The 16,222-nt window shown below is 44.0% G+C and overlaps 1 protein-coding gene across 3 annotated transcripts in view; it reads left to right on the top strand.

The window, feature by feature from the left end:
- The window catches only part of PISD (phosphatidylserine decarboxylase), a 42,777-nt gene that overhangs the window by 15,396 nt on the left and 11,159 nt on the right, over positions 1–16,222 (top strand). For 2 of the 3 annotated variants that reach the window (XM_059408890.1, XM_059408887.1), the window contains exon 3: positions 438–613. In XM_059408890.1, coding sequence (XP_059264873.1) covers positions 438–613 — 176 coding nt within the window. Of the gene's footprint in view, positions 1–437; positions 614–16,222 lie in introns of those variants that run through there. The other variant, XM_059408893.1, reaches the window with a different exon arrangement.

The raw sequence follows: 16,222 nt of genomic DNA, 5'->3' as shown, positions 1-16,222 counted from the left end.
ACACACACACACACACGCACAAAGATGTTTGTCCCTTACATATTGGTAGAATTTGGAGACAGAAGGTCTTTTTTAAAATTCTTTTTTATTTATTTATTTTTTAAATTTTACTTATTTGAGAAAAAGAGCGAGAGAGAGCACAAGTTGGAGGAGGGGCAGAAGGAGAGTGGGGAAGCAGGCTTCCCACTGAGCAGAGATGTGGGGCTCAATCCCAGGACCCTGGGATCGTGACCTGAGTCAAAGGCAGCTGCCCAACCAACTGAGCCACACAGGCAGCCCCAGAAGGGTCTTAATAGTGACTCAAGGTCGCACCTGCCTATCTAAGATGCATTGGTGTTTCCTGGACCTCATTCTAGTGCCGTTTGCATGACACATCCTTGTCCCTTCTCCCAGTCTCAAAATTTTCCTGTTTTTTTTTTTTGTTGTTGTTGTTACAGATGCCAGAAGAGTCCACACTGCCCCTGCTCGTACCTTGTTTCTGCTCCGTCCCCTGCCCATTCTGTTGGTGACAGGCGGTGGGTATGCAGGTTACCGGCAATATGAGAAATACAGGGAGCGAGAGCTGGAGAAGCTGGGGTTGGAGATTCCACCCAAACTTGCTGGTCACTGGGAGGTAGGAATAAAGGTGGAACCACTTGAGTTCTCATTAGGCACAACTATCACTTTTTAAATTGCCTCAAAGTTGAAATGTTTGAAAAAATGAAATGTGCTTCTTTGGAGCTCATGTCTCCAGTGGGCTTTTGGCCAGACACAGACGTTATGCCTTTGGCGTCATGTTGGGCTTCTTTTCTGTGTCCACACCTACGCCTGGTCTCCCCAAGGGCTCTGAGTAGCAATTACCTGCAATTGCAATCCTCAGACTTCATGCCTTGTGTGGGACCTGATGTCCTAGTCGTTTATGCTCTGCTCTGTCTGAGGATAAGCTGAAATGGTGGGACTTTTGTGATGTGGATAAGTTCTTACCAGGAACCAGACTGAAATAATCAAATTCCATTATTGTTACTGCTTGAAATGCTTCCCCCACAACAGGGCAGGCTTTGATGTTGTTGAGCCATGTGTGAAGTACAATGAACTGTCTTATTCAGTTGCGCTCTCGTGGCCCAGGATGATACCTAACAGCCATTCAGTAAATGTTGAAATTGAACGTTAAGGTGTAAATTTAAAAATGCCTTCTTTTCAGCCATAGTGTAATAAATGAAAAATCTGAAACATCAGTAGATCAGTAGCCTGGGCAAAAGTGGGGGGAGCGAAAGTAGAGACTTTATGGCATTTGGAATGATGCATTTGGGTTTCTTCATGAACCTCTCTATATTGGTAATTTAGCTTGTTTGAATCCAGTGGCCAGGGCATGTGGGTTCTGAAGGCGAGTCCTAACCATGTCCCTCAATAGCTGTATGAACATGTCACTTGCCGTCCGGTCCTCTGTGTGACTATGCTATAAGTAGTATAAACAACTATAAGGCAGGCTGGATTGGAACCCCTCTGAGATTCCTTCTAGCTCTTGCAGAGTTTATCTAGGAATATTTGTTGGCATTGGCATTACATGCTACATTACAGGCTTCCTCCCACAATCCTATTTTGAATTTTGGTTTAGACCCTCTTTCTCCAGTAGAATACAGTGTAAAGATTTCCTCTGATTTCCGACAGTCCTGTAAAACTGTGACTTAGTCAGCCGGCCCTACAGATCCAGATGTGGGTATTACGCCAAGAGGTACCTTTTTGCTTGCCCATGTATCTCTACCCTTTTTTTGGCCTGTTCGTACATCTTGGACTTTATAGTAGCCTATCTCAGACCAAAAAAGAAAAAAGGTTTTTTGTCTTCTGGAAGTATCTGACAAAATCCTTTTGGCAAAGGATAATTGTGTAGTATGTGAGTCACACTTTTAAAATTTGCTGTACTCTATTTCCCATGACATTGGTGGTTTCCTCTGTAAATATACCTTTTCCTTTACGCTAATAAACTACTTGTTAGACTGTGATCATATGACGCCGCTCAAGTGTTCGGCCCAAGGTAGCTTCTCTCAGACCCCACGTGTTTGCAGGCTGAGTCACGCTGTGACAAGCTTTGCATGCTTGTTCAGCAAATTCCCACCCATTTCAAAGGTCTTCCAAGAGAATCTACATTTGGAAGAAATCTGTTGACTTCCAAAATCATAAAGACTAATGTCAGTAGTATTTTTTTAGCATTCACCGTTTGCATAATTAATATTACTGCCATGTAGGAGCCAATACCTGAAAGACAACCATTTGTAGGGAGGACAGGTTTGATTGGCTTATAAGTTCTGGGGCCTGGACAGTAACAGAACACTGGATCCGAGTGGCCCCATGGAGCGTGAGATCTGAAGCCCCTATTGGTTAAGAGCTGGGTTTCAGTTAGATACGGTTCTTCTGGTGGAGTAAAATGGCCACAGGACTGTTGGGTTTACAGGCAGGATGCCAGCATTTCACTTCATGAAGGGGAAATGGTCTGGACTCTGAGTAGACATTGTAGGATTTCAGAGGAGAGACAGTAGGTTGTGAGAAGGGAGAGTGCTGACTGGCAGTCGCAAACTGGATTCTAGTTCTGCCCCTGCCCCACCTAATCACTGGCATCTCATGAAAAATGAGAGTACCCTAATCTGGTCAATCATCAGGATTGTTGGGGAGCTTTGAAAACTACGGATTCTTTGATCTCGCTCCTGGAGATTTAGAAAGTTTGGGCAAGCTCAAGATCTTTGTTTTTAAAAAGTCCCTTAAGTGATTCTGATGATTTAGGAATCATGGGCAGATGAGCTGTAAGGTTCCCTTCAGGGCTCTTTTTTTGAGTGGCAGATGAAAACTGCTGCTGCTAATTTTGCTGGAATATAATCTCTTCATATCCTTGGGTCAAGTGTGGCATCTCTAGAGTTTGAAAGAGGACTGGCTGGTACTTATGCTGAGATGAGCCCCTGGGACTCTTTAAGGATTTATACTCATCTCCCCCCGCCCCCATATCTTTCCTTTATTTCAATTTAAGTCTGTCTGTCCTTCCTTCCTGCCTCCCTTCCTTCCTCCCTCCCTCCCTTGTCCTCCCTTCTCCCTTCACTTCCCTTTCCAACAGTATAGAAGAAACCATAACCCCAAACTCTGCGCTGCCTCATTCACCGCAAACTCCACTCGGGGGTGTGGGGAGAGGGCACAGCTCTTGCAGAGGGGCAGCGGGGAGGCAGGTGTCAGACACAGTTGAAGACTTGAGCTCAGCTGTAGCACCTTGGCATGCTGTTTCATCTTCCTGGGTTTGTTCTTTATTTTTTTTTAAAGACTTTATTTATTTATTTGACAGAGAGAGACACTGCGAGAGAGGGAACACAAGCAGGGGGAGTGGGAGTGGGAGAGGGAGAAGCAGGCTTTCCACTGAGCAGGGATCCTGACATGGGACTCAATCCCAGGACCCTGGGATCATGACCTGAGCCGAAGGCAGAAGCTTAACGACTGACCCACCCAGGCACCCCCTTCCTTCATTTTTTTAAAAGATTTTTATTTGTTTGAGAGTGAGATCATGAGCATAAGGGAAGGGTAGAGAGAGAAGCAGGTTCCCCACTGAGCAGGGATCCTGATGTGGGACTTGATCCCAGGACCAAAGGCAGGTGCTTAACCAACTGAACCACCCAGGTGCCCACTAGGTTCTGTTTTTATAGGTCTAAGAAAATCTTTGCTTGCTCTAAGAGTCATGCATGCAAAAAAAGCTCATGCAGTTGGCTGAGTGGAAATGAAGCTTATGTGTTTGCTTGATGGGATGAAGGAAACTCTGTAACTAGCAGCAAAGTGAGTAGTAGCCTGTTGAGGGTGTTCAGAAGCATCCAGGTTCCAGCAGCTCCGCTCTTTCTTTATATATATATGGCATCACTTTCCTCAACGGGGAAATAGCTCACTTTTTTTTAAATTAGAAAGCATTATAAAATGTGAAGACGAAACAGTGATGACCCAGGATTGTACAACTCACAGGAAACCACAGTTCACATTTTGGGGAACTTAGCCCTTCTGGGGTTTGGGGTATTTAGGAATACATATTGTTAATTTTTGTTTTAAATGAGATAGTTAAAAAAAAATTTTTTTTTTTAAAGATTTTATTTATTAATTTGACAGACAGAGATCACAAGTAGGCAGAGAAGCAGGCAGAGAGAGAGAGAGGGAGGCAGGCTCCGTGCTGAGCAGAGAGCCCGATGCGGGGCTCGATCCCAGGACCCCGGGATCATGACCTGAGCCGAAGGCAGAGGCTTTAACCCACTGAGCCACCCAGGCGCCCCTAGTTTTAAAATTTTTAAATAAAACACAATCATGTACAAATTCAAATACTAATGAAGAGTTACATATAAAGATATCTTCCACTCTCTGCCCCTACTAATTTCATCTCCACTCTTCAGAAGCAGGCAAGCATTTTTAACATTAGCATATCTTTACAGAATGTTTCTACTTACATATTTTTTGGCTATTCAAAGGTGATTTAATTTTGACATGCATCGCTATGTAAGTTTAAAGTATATAGCATGATGGTTTGATTTACATATATTGCGAAATGATTGTCAGAATAGATTCAGCAAACATCCATCATCTCTCTAGATATAATTTAAAAAAAAGAAGAAAGGAAAAAAGAAAAAACTTTTCCCAAACTCTTAGGATTACCTTGCTGTACTTTTCTCTGTGATAGCAGTGTTGGCTCTAGGCATCAGGTTATATGTTCCATCGCTAGTACTTAATTTCTCTTGTAACTGGAAGTTTGTACTTTTTGACCTTCTTCTAATTCCCTGTGTCCTTCCACTCCCTGGAGTCCGATTTCTTTTCCTCCAAGTCTGGGTTTTTTCTTTTTCTTTTTCTTTTCTTTCTTTCTTTCTTTCTTTCTTTTTTTTTTTTTTTAACCTTTTATTTGTTTTTTTAGATTCCACATATAAATGAAATCATGCAGTATTTGTCTTTCTTTTTCTGACTTAATTCACTTAGCATAATGCTTGCAGGGTTCATCCATGTTGTTGCAAGTATAGGATTTCCTCATTTTTTCTGGCTGAATAATATATTCTATTGTATGTATGTACATATATACATTGTGTGTGTGTGTGTGTGTTATCCGTTGGACACTTAGGTTATTTCCATGTCTTGGCCATTGTAAATAATGTTGGCATGATGATTTAATTTTTTAAAAACATTTTTATTTGACAGAGAGCATAGGCAGGGAGGACCCTGGGATCTTGATCTGAGTGGAAGGCAGATGCTTAACTGACTGAGCCAGCCACCCAGGCACCCCGATGATTTAATTTTTTAAGTTAACTTTACTGAGGTATCATTTCCATATAGTAAAACATACCCTTTTTAAGCATATAGTTCATTGTTGCTTTTTTATTTTATTTTATTATTTAAAAAACTTCTTTTAAAGATTTTTATTTGATAGAGAGGGGAAGATAGAGTGTGAGTATAGGGGGAGGGGCAGAGGGAGAAGCAGACTCTCCGCTGAGCAGGTAGCCTGACTTGGGGCTTGATCCCAGGACCTTGAGTTGATGACCTGGAAGTCAGACACTCAACCAGCTGAGCCATCCAGGTGCCCCAGTCTGTTTCTGTTTTGCTTTTTAGATTCTACATATAAGTGAAATCCTACTGTATTTGTCTTTATATCACTTAGCGTAGTACCTTGCATGTACATCCATGTTGTCACAAATGGCAAGATTTCATTCTTTTTTGTGGCTGAATAATATTCCACTATGTGTATATACTACATTTTCTTTATCCATTCATTTATCTGTGGGCATTTAGGTGGCTTCCATATTTTGGCTATTGTAAATACTGTTGCAGTGAATTTAGGGGTGCATGTATCTTTTTGAATTAGTATTTTCATTTTCTTCAGATAAATACCCAGGAGTGGAATTGCTGGGTTGTATGACAGTTCTAGTTTTAATTTTTTGAGGAATTCTCAGATTGTTTTCCACAGTGACTGCAACAATTTATATTTCTACCAATAGTGCATGAGGGTTCCCTTTTTTCCACATCCTTGCCAACACTTATTATTTCTTATCTTTTTGATATTAGCCATTCTGATAGGTGTGAGGTAATAACGAGTTGTGGTTTTGATTTGCATGTCCCTGATGATTAATGATGTTAATTTCTGCCCATTTTTTAATTGACTGACTTCTTTTGGTGTCAAGTTGTAGAAATTCTTTATGTATTTTGGATATTAACCCCTTACCAGATGTATCATTTGCAACTGTCTTCTCCCATTCAATAGATTGCCTTTTCTTTTTTGTTGATGGTTTTCCTTTGCTGTGCAAAAACTTTTTAGTTTGATGTAGTCCCAGTTGTTTAATTTTGCTTTTGTTGCCCTGGCCTGAGGAGACAGATTCAAAAGAATATTGCCAAGATCATCACCTTAGAGTTTATGCCTATGCTTTGTTTTAGGAGTTTTATGGTTTCAGGTCTTACTTTTAGGACTTTAATTCATTTTGAGTTTATTTTTGTATATGGTGTAATAAAGTGGACCAATTTCATTCTTTTTCATGTGTCTATTGAGTTTTCCCAGAACTATTTAAAGAGTTGGCATTTTCTCCATTGTCTATTCTCACCTCCCTTTATTACAGATTGTGTAAGTGTGGGTTTATTTCTGGACTCTATTCTGTTCCATTCATCTGTGTATCATTTCATTGGGGTTTTTTGGGTAAATATATGTACCTGTGTAATCAGTACCACACTCAAGATAGGGAACATGTGCCTCTTTGTAGTCAGTATCCACCTATGGCTCCAAGGCAATCACTGATCTGCTTTCTGTCACTATGAATTAGATTTGTCTTTTAAGAGATTTTAACAAATGGGATATACTTATTTATTTATTCATAGATTTTTGAAAAAATTTATTTGTCAGAGAGTGAGAGAGCACGTACAAGCAGGAAGAGCAGAAAAGGGAGAATGCAGGCCTCTATCCCAGGACCCTGAGATCATGACCTTGAGCCAAAGGCAGATGCTTACCCAAATAAGCCACCCAGGCATCCCTTATGGAGTTTTCTGCATAGCTCCCACCTTTCTGGTTCTCCACCTTCGAGAACCTAGCTCTTTATTGATGTAGTCATTTGGGTTTCATTACAAACAAGTAGAACTCATTTCAGCAGGGACACTTGAAGGGGTCTGTTTTATCCTTAAAGGTTCTAGAACCAGTTCCAATGTGTGTGCTTGCAGGGCGGGGGAGGTTGTGTTTCACTACATCAATAAGCAGGGCCCTTGACACCAACTGGGTATCGTACAGTTCAGCTCCGTTCTGACACTATCTGCCCAGAGATCGCATCCTATTTTACAGATTAAGGGCTCAAGTCCCACAAGACTGTCCCTCCCCCCACCAGATGCTTTCAGAAGTTGTTACTTGTGCTTCTGACTGACTAGCTATAGGTTGGAGGTTCCACCACCTCCTCCTCCCCACTTTGAGTTACTGGTTAAGAACTCAGCCCTACGAGACTGCCTTCCTAACTCTCTTCAGATGCCAGTTGCAAGTCCAGGTGCTTCTGATTGAATGGCTATAGATCGCAGGTCTCCATAACCTTTTTCTTAGGTTCAGCTAATTTGCTAGAGCAGCTCCCAGGGCTCAGAGAAACATTTTCCTTGCTAGATTATCAGTATATTACAAAGGATATTGAAGGATACTGATCAACGGCCAGATAGAGATACCTAGGGTGAGGTCCTGAAAGAAGGAACTTCTGTTCTCATGGAGTATGGGGCTCTGTACGGTGGCACATAAAAAGCCTTCTGGTTCCCCAGCCTGGAAGCACTTTGAACCCCATCTTTTTTGGGGTTTATGGAGGTCTCATTACATAGGCATGAATGATTAATTAAGCCACTGGTCAGTGGTGATTGATTCAGCCTCTAGTCCCTCTCCCCTCCCCCGAGGTCAGAGGGTGGGTCTGAAAGTTCCCCCTCTCTTTTGTGGTCAGTTCCCTATCCTTACAGGATTTCGAGAAGTCATCTCATTAACATAAATCCAGTAGTGATGGAGAGAGAGTTGTTATCATTAACAAAACACCCATTTCAGCTTTATGGCTGTCAAATGATTTTAGGAGCTGAAGACAAAAGACCACACAGTATAACAAAAGATGCTTCCATTGTTCTTGTCACTCAGGAAATTCCAAGGGTTTTGGGAGCTGAGAGCCAGGAACAGTGACCAATTATTTATGAGAAATGTGCTCTGCTCAAATGAATGACCAAATACATATTTTTTACAAACCACAATATTACAGTTGTATATCAGGAATGACTGCTTATAGAAGCTGTCACCACCATTTAAGACTCTTCTACCCCTTTGTTACAGTGGTGTAAGGCACTGGCTGCCCTTTTGCCCCTGTGCTTTGAGTTCAGCCAGAGCCCTCTCTGTATGCTGCAGCCGTCCAGCATGTCCTTTACAGGTAGGTGTTAACCAGTGATTTCACTTTCCTCACTGGCTGAGAGAAGTGTTTGGGAAGAAAGGAGAGGTCATAGGTCACATTAACAGGAAACTGTTGATCCATAATCTCTGGGGGGGGGGTGCAGCGCGAGGAAAGGGACAAGGAGAGGAATGAGGAGAGGGACGTGGAGACACCCTTTCTCGCCTCGCTTCTGTTGTACACTCTGTTCTCATCGTCTCTACGTTCGCTGTGTCGCTGGCTTTGTGTTCGTTGGTGTGGTCTCCCCAAACCCCTCCTGCATCTTTCCCTTCTCCTCACCTTCTCTAAGTCATTTTGCTCGTTGTTCTAACAGCAACTCTCTTCCTCTCCTCCCAGAATATTTTGGTGTTGTGTGTTTACCCACAGTCTTGGTCTCTTTATTCTCTTTTTTCACTCTGATAAACTACCCTCATGACCTCATTATCTCCCAAAGGCCCCATCTCCAGATGCCTTTGCTTTAAGAATTAGGACTTCAGCATATGAATTTGGGTGGTTAAAATTCACCATTTTAACCACTGCTAAGTGTACACAATTCAGTGGTAGTAAGTACCTTCATAGTACTTTCCATTACCACTGTCTATTTCTAGAACATTTTCATTGTCCCAAACAGAAACTTTGTACTCATTAAACAATACTGTTTTTTTTTTTTTTTTTCTGCCCTCGGCTTCTGCCACCCTTAGTCACCACCAGTTCTGTCTCTGTGAATTTGCCTATTCTAGGTACTTCATATAAGTGGAATCAGACGTTTGCTCTATATTTTCAAGAGGTATACATGTTGTAGCATCCTATTGGAGTTTCACTTCTTTTTAAGGTTGAGTAATATTCCATTGTATGGATGTATATCACATTTCATTTATCCAGTCCTCTGTTGATAGATACTGGCTTGTTTCTACTGGGTTGTTGGCTATTGTGAATAGCGCTGCTGTGAACACTGCATGTACAAGAACACGCTGGAGTCATTGCTCTCAGCTCTTCTGGGTGTGTACCTCGGAGTAGAATTGCTGGATCACATGGACATAAGTGTTTAACTTTTAGAAGGATTGCTGGACTTTCCCACAGCGGCCATGCCATTTTACGTTTCCACTAGCAGCAATGCGGAGGATTCCAGTTTCTCCATATCGCTGCCGAAACTTACTCACTTTGATGGGCTGTTTTAGTGGCTGTGAGGTGGCATCTCAGTGTGGTTTTGATTTGCATTCTCTAATGAGTAATGATGTTGTGCATCTTTTTCACGTGCTTATTGGCTATTTATATAGCTTCTTTGAAGAAATGTTTGTTTCTTCAACTCCTTTGCTCATTTTTACATTGGGTGGTTGGATTTTTGTTGTTGAGTTGTAGGAGTTCTTTGTATATTCTGGATGTTAGACCCTTACCAGATATATGTGTTTGCAGATATTTTTTTCCCATAAATTGTACTTTTACTCTCTTAATAGTATGTTTTGATATACAAAAGTTTTTAATTTTGATGAAGTCTAGTTTATTTGTTTTTACATTTATTGCCTTTGTTTTTGGTGTCCTATCCCAGAAGTCATTGCTGAATCCAATATTGTGAAGATTTTTTTCCTGTTTTCTTCTAAGGAATTTTTAGGTCTTTTTTTTTTTTTTTTTTTTTTTTTCTTTAAGAAAAATTTTAGGGCGCCTGGGTGGCTCAGTCATTAGGTGTCTGCCTTCGGCTTAGGTCATGATCCCAGGGTCCTGGGATCGAACCCCCACATTAGGTTCCCTGCATGGCAGGAAGCCTGCTTTTCACTCTCCCATTCCCCCTGCTTGTATTCCCTCTCTCACTGTGTCTCTGTCTGTCAAATAAATAAAATCTTTAAAAAAAAGAAAAAAGAAGGAAAAATTTTAGGTCCTGGGGCACCTGGGTGGCTCATTTGTTAAGCGTCTGCCTTCGGCTCAGGTCATAATCTTGAGGTCCTGGCATCAAGCCCTGCATCAGGCTCCCTGCTTGATAGGAAGCCTGCTTCTCCCTCTCCCACTCCCCCTGCTTGTGTTCCCTCTCTCACTGTGTCTCTTTCTGTCAAATAAATAAGCAAAATATTTTAAAAGTTTTAGGTCTTATGTTTAGGTTTTTGATACATTTATGGGGCTCGATCCCAGGACCCCGGGATCATGACCTGAGCCGAAGGCAAATGCTTAACCAACTGAGCCACCCAGTGGCCCCTAGTTAAGGGTTTCTTTTTTAATGGTGTAAGGTTAAGTGTCTAACTTTATTCTTTTGAATGTGGTTATCAGTTTTCCCTGAACCATTAGTTGGAAAGACTGTCCTTTTCCCATTGGATGGTCATAACACCCTTGTGGACATCTATCTCCTATTTTATTTTATTTCATTTTATTTTAGAGGGAGATAGAGAAAGTGCAAACGGGGGGTACTTGGGTCAGAGTGGGAGCTTGAGGTGGGGAAGGGCTTGATTCCGGGTGTGTTTTGAGGAGAGAGTGGACAGGATGTGATGAAGGATTCGGATGCAGGTAGGTGGGAAGGGATTCAGGAGTTTTGGCTTGAGCAGATGGAGGGGTGGAACAGCTCTTCACATAGAGCTGTGGGGAAAATAGGGAGCAGCTAGACTCTGGTATGTTAATTCAAGTTGTAACTTAAGCTTTTCTTTATTTTTTTATTTTTTTTTTTAAAGATTTTATTTATTTATTTGACAGAGAGAAATCACAAGTAGGCAGAGAGAGAGAGAGGAGGAAGCAGGCTCTCTGCTGAGCAGAGAGCCCGATGCGGGACTCGATCCCAGGACCCTGAGATCATGACCTGAGCCGAAGGCAGCGGCTTAACCCACTGAGCCACCCAGGCGCCCTTAAGCTTTTTATTTAAATGTGAGTCGACTTCAGCATTTTTCACGTTTGTTCTGTTTATACTGGCTCAGAGTATTTGTAATTTTTACATTTACACTGAATGGGATGGAGCAAGGAATCCATGCTCCTCCAAAAACAGGGCTCCCAGCCTTGTCAAGCCATGAAGACGCCCTGCCCTTAGAGCAGGAGCCAAGGCAGTCAGGGTGCTAGTAGTATGGCTGCTTCCAGGAGTTTCTTTTCAGAAATCCACGATGATGGAACAGCTCTGGGTTTGTGGTCAAAGTGCCTCTTCAGTTAGGCTGCCTAGGCCTTGGTGTTTGGCCTTAGAAAGGAGAGGGGTTGACATGGGTCTCTGCAGAGAGCTGGCTTTGAGTGAACAGCACAGGGGATAGAAGGCAACCAGGTGTGCCTGGAGCTGTCACATGTTCTGAGTTTGCGTGGCATTTGTGATTCCAGATACTCTGTTTTTGTGTCCTCGTTGTCCATTTGTCCTTGTTGTCAATAGGGAACCAAAACCTTCATGGGCACTTCTTAACAGGAAGGGGTGGAAGTTGGTCGTGCACATAGCTCTGCAGCCTGCTGACTCCAGGGTTTCCTGTGAACACCTCAGTGATTTGAGCTCCATGCAGGATGACATCCAGTGACAGACTCCTGCGTTTCCAGGCTGTCCTTTCTTCCTTGACCACTGGACCTGAGGACAGAAATCCGTGTGGTGGGAAAACTGGCCTGGTGGACATGGTGGGTTCTTTAGGGAGGAAGTAGTCCTCCTGTCCCTCTTTTTGCCGACCTCTGATGTGACTCCACAGAGAAGGCTGGGCCTATGTGATTGGCACCTGACATATCCTATCAGGTGTGAAGGGCTGTCTCCAGCCTGGAGCCCAGCTTTGCCGGTGTGAATATACCCGGGCTGTGTGGACAGCAAATAAGTGGTTGGGTCCTGAGGCCCTCCATATGAAGTGGCAGCAGTGGGTGCTGAGGGCAGGCCTGGCTGTCCTGCCTCACTGAAGAGCAGGAGCAACTCTGCAGGTGGAATGTGGTCTTGGGTTTTTCTCCCCAGTAACAGAATTTAGAGAATTTTCTGTGGTTTATTTATTTATTTTTTAAAAGATTTTATTTATTTATTTGACAGAGATCACAAGTAGGCAGAGAGGCAGGCAGAGAGAGAGGAGGAAGCAGGCTCCCCGTGGAGCAGAGAGCCCAATGCCGGGCTCCATCCCAGGACCCTGAGATCATGACCTGAGCCAAAGGCAGAGGCTTTAACCCACTGAGCCACCCAGGCGCCCCTCCCCGCCTTTTTTAAAGAATTTTTTTTAAGGTTTTATTTATTCACTTAACGAAGAAGGAGAGTACAAGCAGGAAGAGGAGCAGGCAAAGTGGGAGGGAGAAGCAAGCTCTCTGCTGAGCCAGGAGACAGATGTGGGACTCGATCCCAGGACGCTGGGATCACAACCTGAGCCGAAGGCAGCTGCTTAACAAACTGAGCCACCCAGGCTTCCCAGAATTTTCTGTGGTTTAAAGCAAACTGTTCCAACTCCAAAATGTGAACATTTTTGAACAGAGTAGAAAAGTTGAGAGAATAGACTTATACCCACATACATACCTCTTGATGGAACAGTTAATGTTTTATCATATCTGCTTTATCTCTCTCTCTCTAAATATATATATATACACATACACACACATATATTTTATTTTTCTCTGAACCATTTGAAAGCACATTACAGTCATTGTGAAACTTCAACTCTAAATACTTCAGTTCGTGGGGCGCCTGGGTGGCTCAGTGGGTTGGGCTGCTGCCTTCGGCTCGGGTCATGATCTCAGGATCCTGGGATCGAGCCCCGCATCGGGCTCTCTGCTCCGCAGGGAGCCTGCTTCCCTCTCTCTCTCTCTCTCTGCCTGACTCTCTGCCTACTTGTGATCTCTGTCTGTCAAATAAATAAATAAAATCTTTAAAAAAAAATAAAATAAATACTTCAGTTCATATCTGAGCATAACAACAACTTGGTTTTGTTGTTCAGTTCTGGCCTGGCCATGGCGGCTTGTGGCAAGGTTGAGGTGTACAGGGACCAGCAACGTAGACAATAGGCCGCAGTCAGGAGCAGCTGGAGCCGCATCCACGCTCACTTCCTGTGTTAGCACTACTTTCTGATTTCCAGCCTTAGTTCAGAACCTTAAAAAATGTATGGTACAGCATTCCAGTTTGTGAAAAGGAATGAGGACCGAGCAGCCTGTGCCCACACAATTGCCCTGTGTCCTTGCTCCTGCCCACCCGCCCGGAGCCCCATTGGCTTTGCTGTGGTATCTGTGACCCTGGACAGTATTGAGCACAATCTGCACTTTTTACAACTTTATGTAGTCACTATAGCTTTATTCTTATCTTCTGTAAACAGGCTGCTATTAAGTTCCTCATGAGATTGTTAAATGAGAAGGATGTATATGTAAATACCTTGTCCCATGCTGGCAGGGAGTAGAGTCAGTACATCTGGGCACTCCTATTTTATTGCGTTTTGCTTTATTGTGCTCCAGAGATAATTGCGTTCATTTTACAAATAGAAGGTTGGTGGCAACCCTATGTCCAGGAAGTCTGTCAGTACCATTTTTCCAACAGCATTTGCTAAGTTTGTGTCCTGGTGTCATAGTTTGGTAATTCTCGCAGTATTTCAGACATTTTTATTATTATATCTGTTATGGTGATCTATGATCAGTGACTACAACTTGCTGAAAGCACACATGATAGCTAACATTTTTTAGCAGTATTTCTAAATTAAATACATTGCTTTAAAAAAAAAGATTTTATTAATTTGAGAGAACGAGAGCACGAGCTGGGGACGGGGATAGAGGCAGAGGGAGAGGGAGAAGCAGACTCCCCACTGAGCAGGGAGCCCAATGTGGGGCTTGATCCCAGGACCCCCAGATCATGACCTGAGCCCAAAGCAGACGTTTAGACAGCTGAGCCATCCGGGCACCCTGTGTACATTGCTTTTTTAAATATAATACTATTGCATATTTAATATACTAATATATAGTAGGGCATAAACAGCTTTTATATACACTGGGAAATAAAAAGCTCATTTGACTTGCTTTATTGTGCTTCTTGTTTTGTTGCAGTAGCCTGGAACCAAACCATCTCTGAGGTATGCCTAGACTGTTATACTTCTTGCCTAATAGGTGTTGAGGAAATGTGGATGTTGAAGTGGGCAAACAGTCAAGTTGGCAGGGAAGTAGATCCCCCTTGCCCACTCAAGTACAGTTTACAGCCCAGCTCTGTCCTCAGAGAATCTTGGGCTCATTCAAGGGCAGGAGGGTGTATCAGTAGCTTCAGCGCCCCTACCTGGGAGGGGCTGTGGCAGCCTCTTCCCCAGGTCGCTCCGGCTGTGACAGAGTGTTGCCAGCTCCAGCCCCCCACCCCCTTCCAGCCTTTGCCTCTTCCTGCCTCCCCCACCTCTGGGACAGCTCTGTGCCTGTACCATTCACCATTTGGGAACTGCCTGGCTCCTGAGGCTTTGAGCAGCCAGTGTGTGGAAGAGCCCAGGACTCTGCCTAAAGAAGATGAGGAACAAGACAAAGCTGAGCTTTGGAACTGGAAGGAGTCCAGGGTGGCTGACTCAGACATCTTCAGGGCCCTGTGTGGAGCTTTCTGCTAGGCTGTTCTTCCACAAATCACTTTGTTTCCTTGATCATGCTGCAGACCACCGGTCTTCTGGGCCCCCTCTTCCAGGAGCTGCTGGTGGGACTGCTAAGAAACATTTTCACGTTTGAGGGGGGAGTTTGGCAGGGCTGGGAGAAGCTTTCAGATGAAGAGATCTCCTAGGGCATCTCATGCTTGTCCTGGCTCCTTGGCCAGACTTTTGTGAGGGCGCTTACTTGCTCATGACTTCTGTGCCAGATGTGAGACACCAGCCATTAGTGGTCTTCCTCAGGAGGCCTCTCCTGGCTCCCAGGAAATGAGAATAGCAAGAACACCTGGCACCCTTGCCCCACCATTACTCTTCCCCTGGCACAGCAGTGCATGAAGTTCAGTCTGTAGGGAGCTCCAGTGGCTTGACTCACCTGGGACGCCTGCCTTCAGGTGCTCATGGCCAAATGGCCTAAGGCCTGCAGAGCCTTGAAGTGGCACTAGGTGGCACTCTCACACAGGGGAGTCCCAGCAGGGTGGTTGGAAGGGACCTCGTTCGGGGTGGGAATGTAAACTTACCAAAGGGTTTTTGTTTTTCCCAGAAATCATTATTAACTATTGTCTGGAATCTAGAAGGCATTTCCTTACTGAAACGTGTGAGGTGGAAGTCATGCTAGAAGGCTGATCTCAGGACAGACCTGGGGGCTGGTTTATGAGTTCTAAATACCAGTCTGCCCAAGAGGCCTAGAATGGTTATAAAGGAGCTCTGGTAGACAAAGAGTAGCAGTGTTCCTCATTTTACAGGGAGAGCATTGGTGCTCCAAAGGCTGCTCAGCAAATGAGAACCCGGGCTTTTGTTTTCCTCCCCCGAGTGTAACTTGGACTAGACCTGGTCTGGAAGTAGTGGCAGCTTTGGGGAAGTCAGAATGGTCCTCCAGGATCTTTCTGGTTCTGGAATTTAGTGTTGCCAGGATTCTGTGTTATCCTCTTGTGCTTTAACTGCTTTTTATCCAGGCTCCATGGTGTGTTTGCTTAGAGTTCTGGGGTGAGAATGGAGTCTCTTAAGTCTCACTGAGTCTCAGAGAAAGCTGTGGGCCCAGACTGGGAGCTGCCAGGTACAGCCCATGTTGGGTATTCACCAGCCTTGTGCTGGAACCTGAACCCCAGGGTGCTGGAACTAGACATAGGGCATCCCTGCTGGCCTGTTCCTGCTCTGCATTGTGGTATCCAATGTTATGGAAGTCCATGAGGAGGGACCCTAACTGTCTTCTGGCCTCCCCACTGCAGCATTCCAGACCTGTAGCTTTTCACAGAGCATTTGCTGGGATAGAGCCAGATGAGGAGGACAGGTGTGTGGGTCTTTGTCTGCCCAGCACCATGTCCTTTTCCAGGCTGCCTGTGCCCA

This window comes from Mustela nigripes, chromosome 8 (genome assembly GCF_022355385.1).
Source record: "Mustela nigripes isolate SB6536 chromosome 8, MUSNIG.SB6536, whole genome shotgun sequence".
NCBI lineage: Eukaryota > Metazoa > Chordata > Mammalia > Carnivora > Mustelidae > Mustela > Mustela nigripes.
This window is presented reverse-complemented; position numbering and strand designations above follow the sequence as displayed.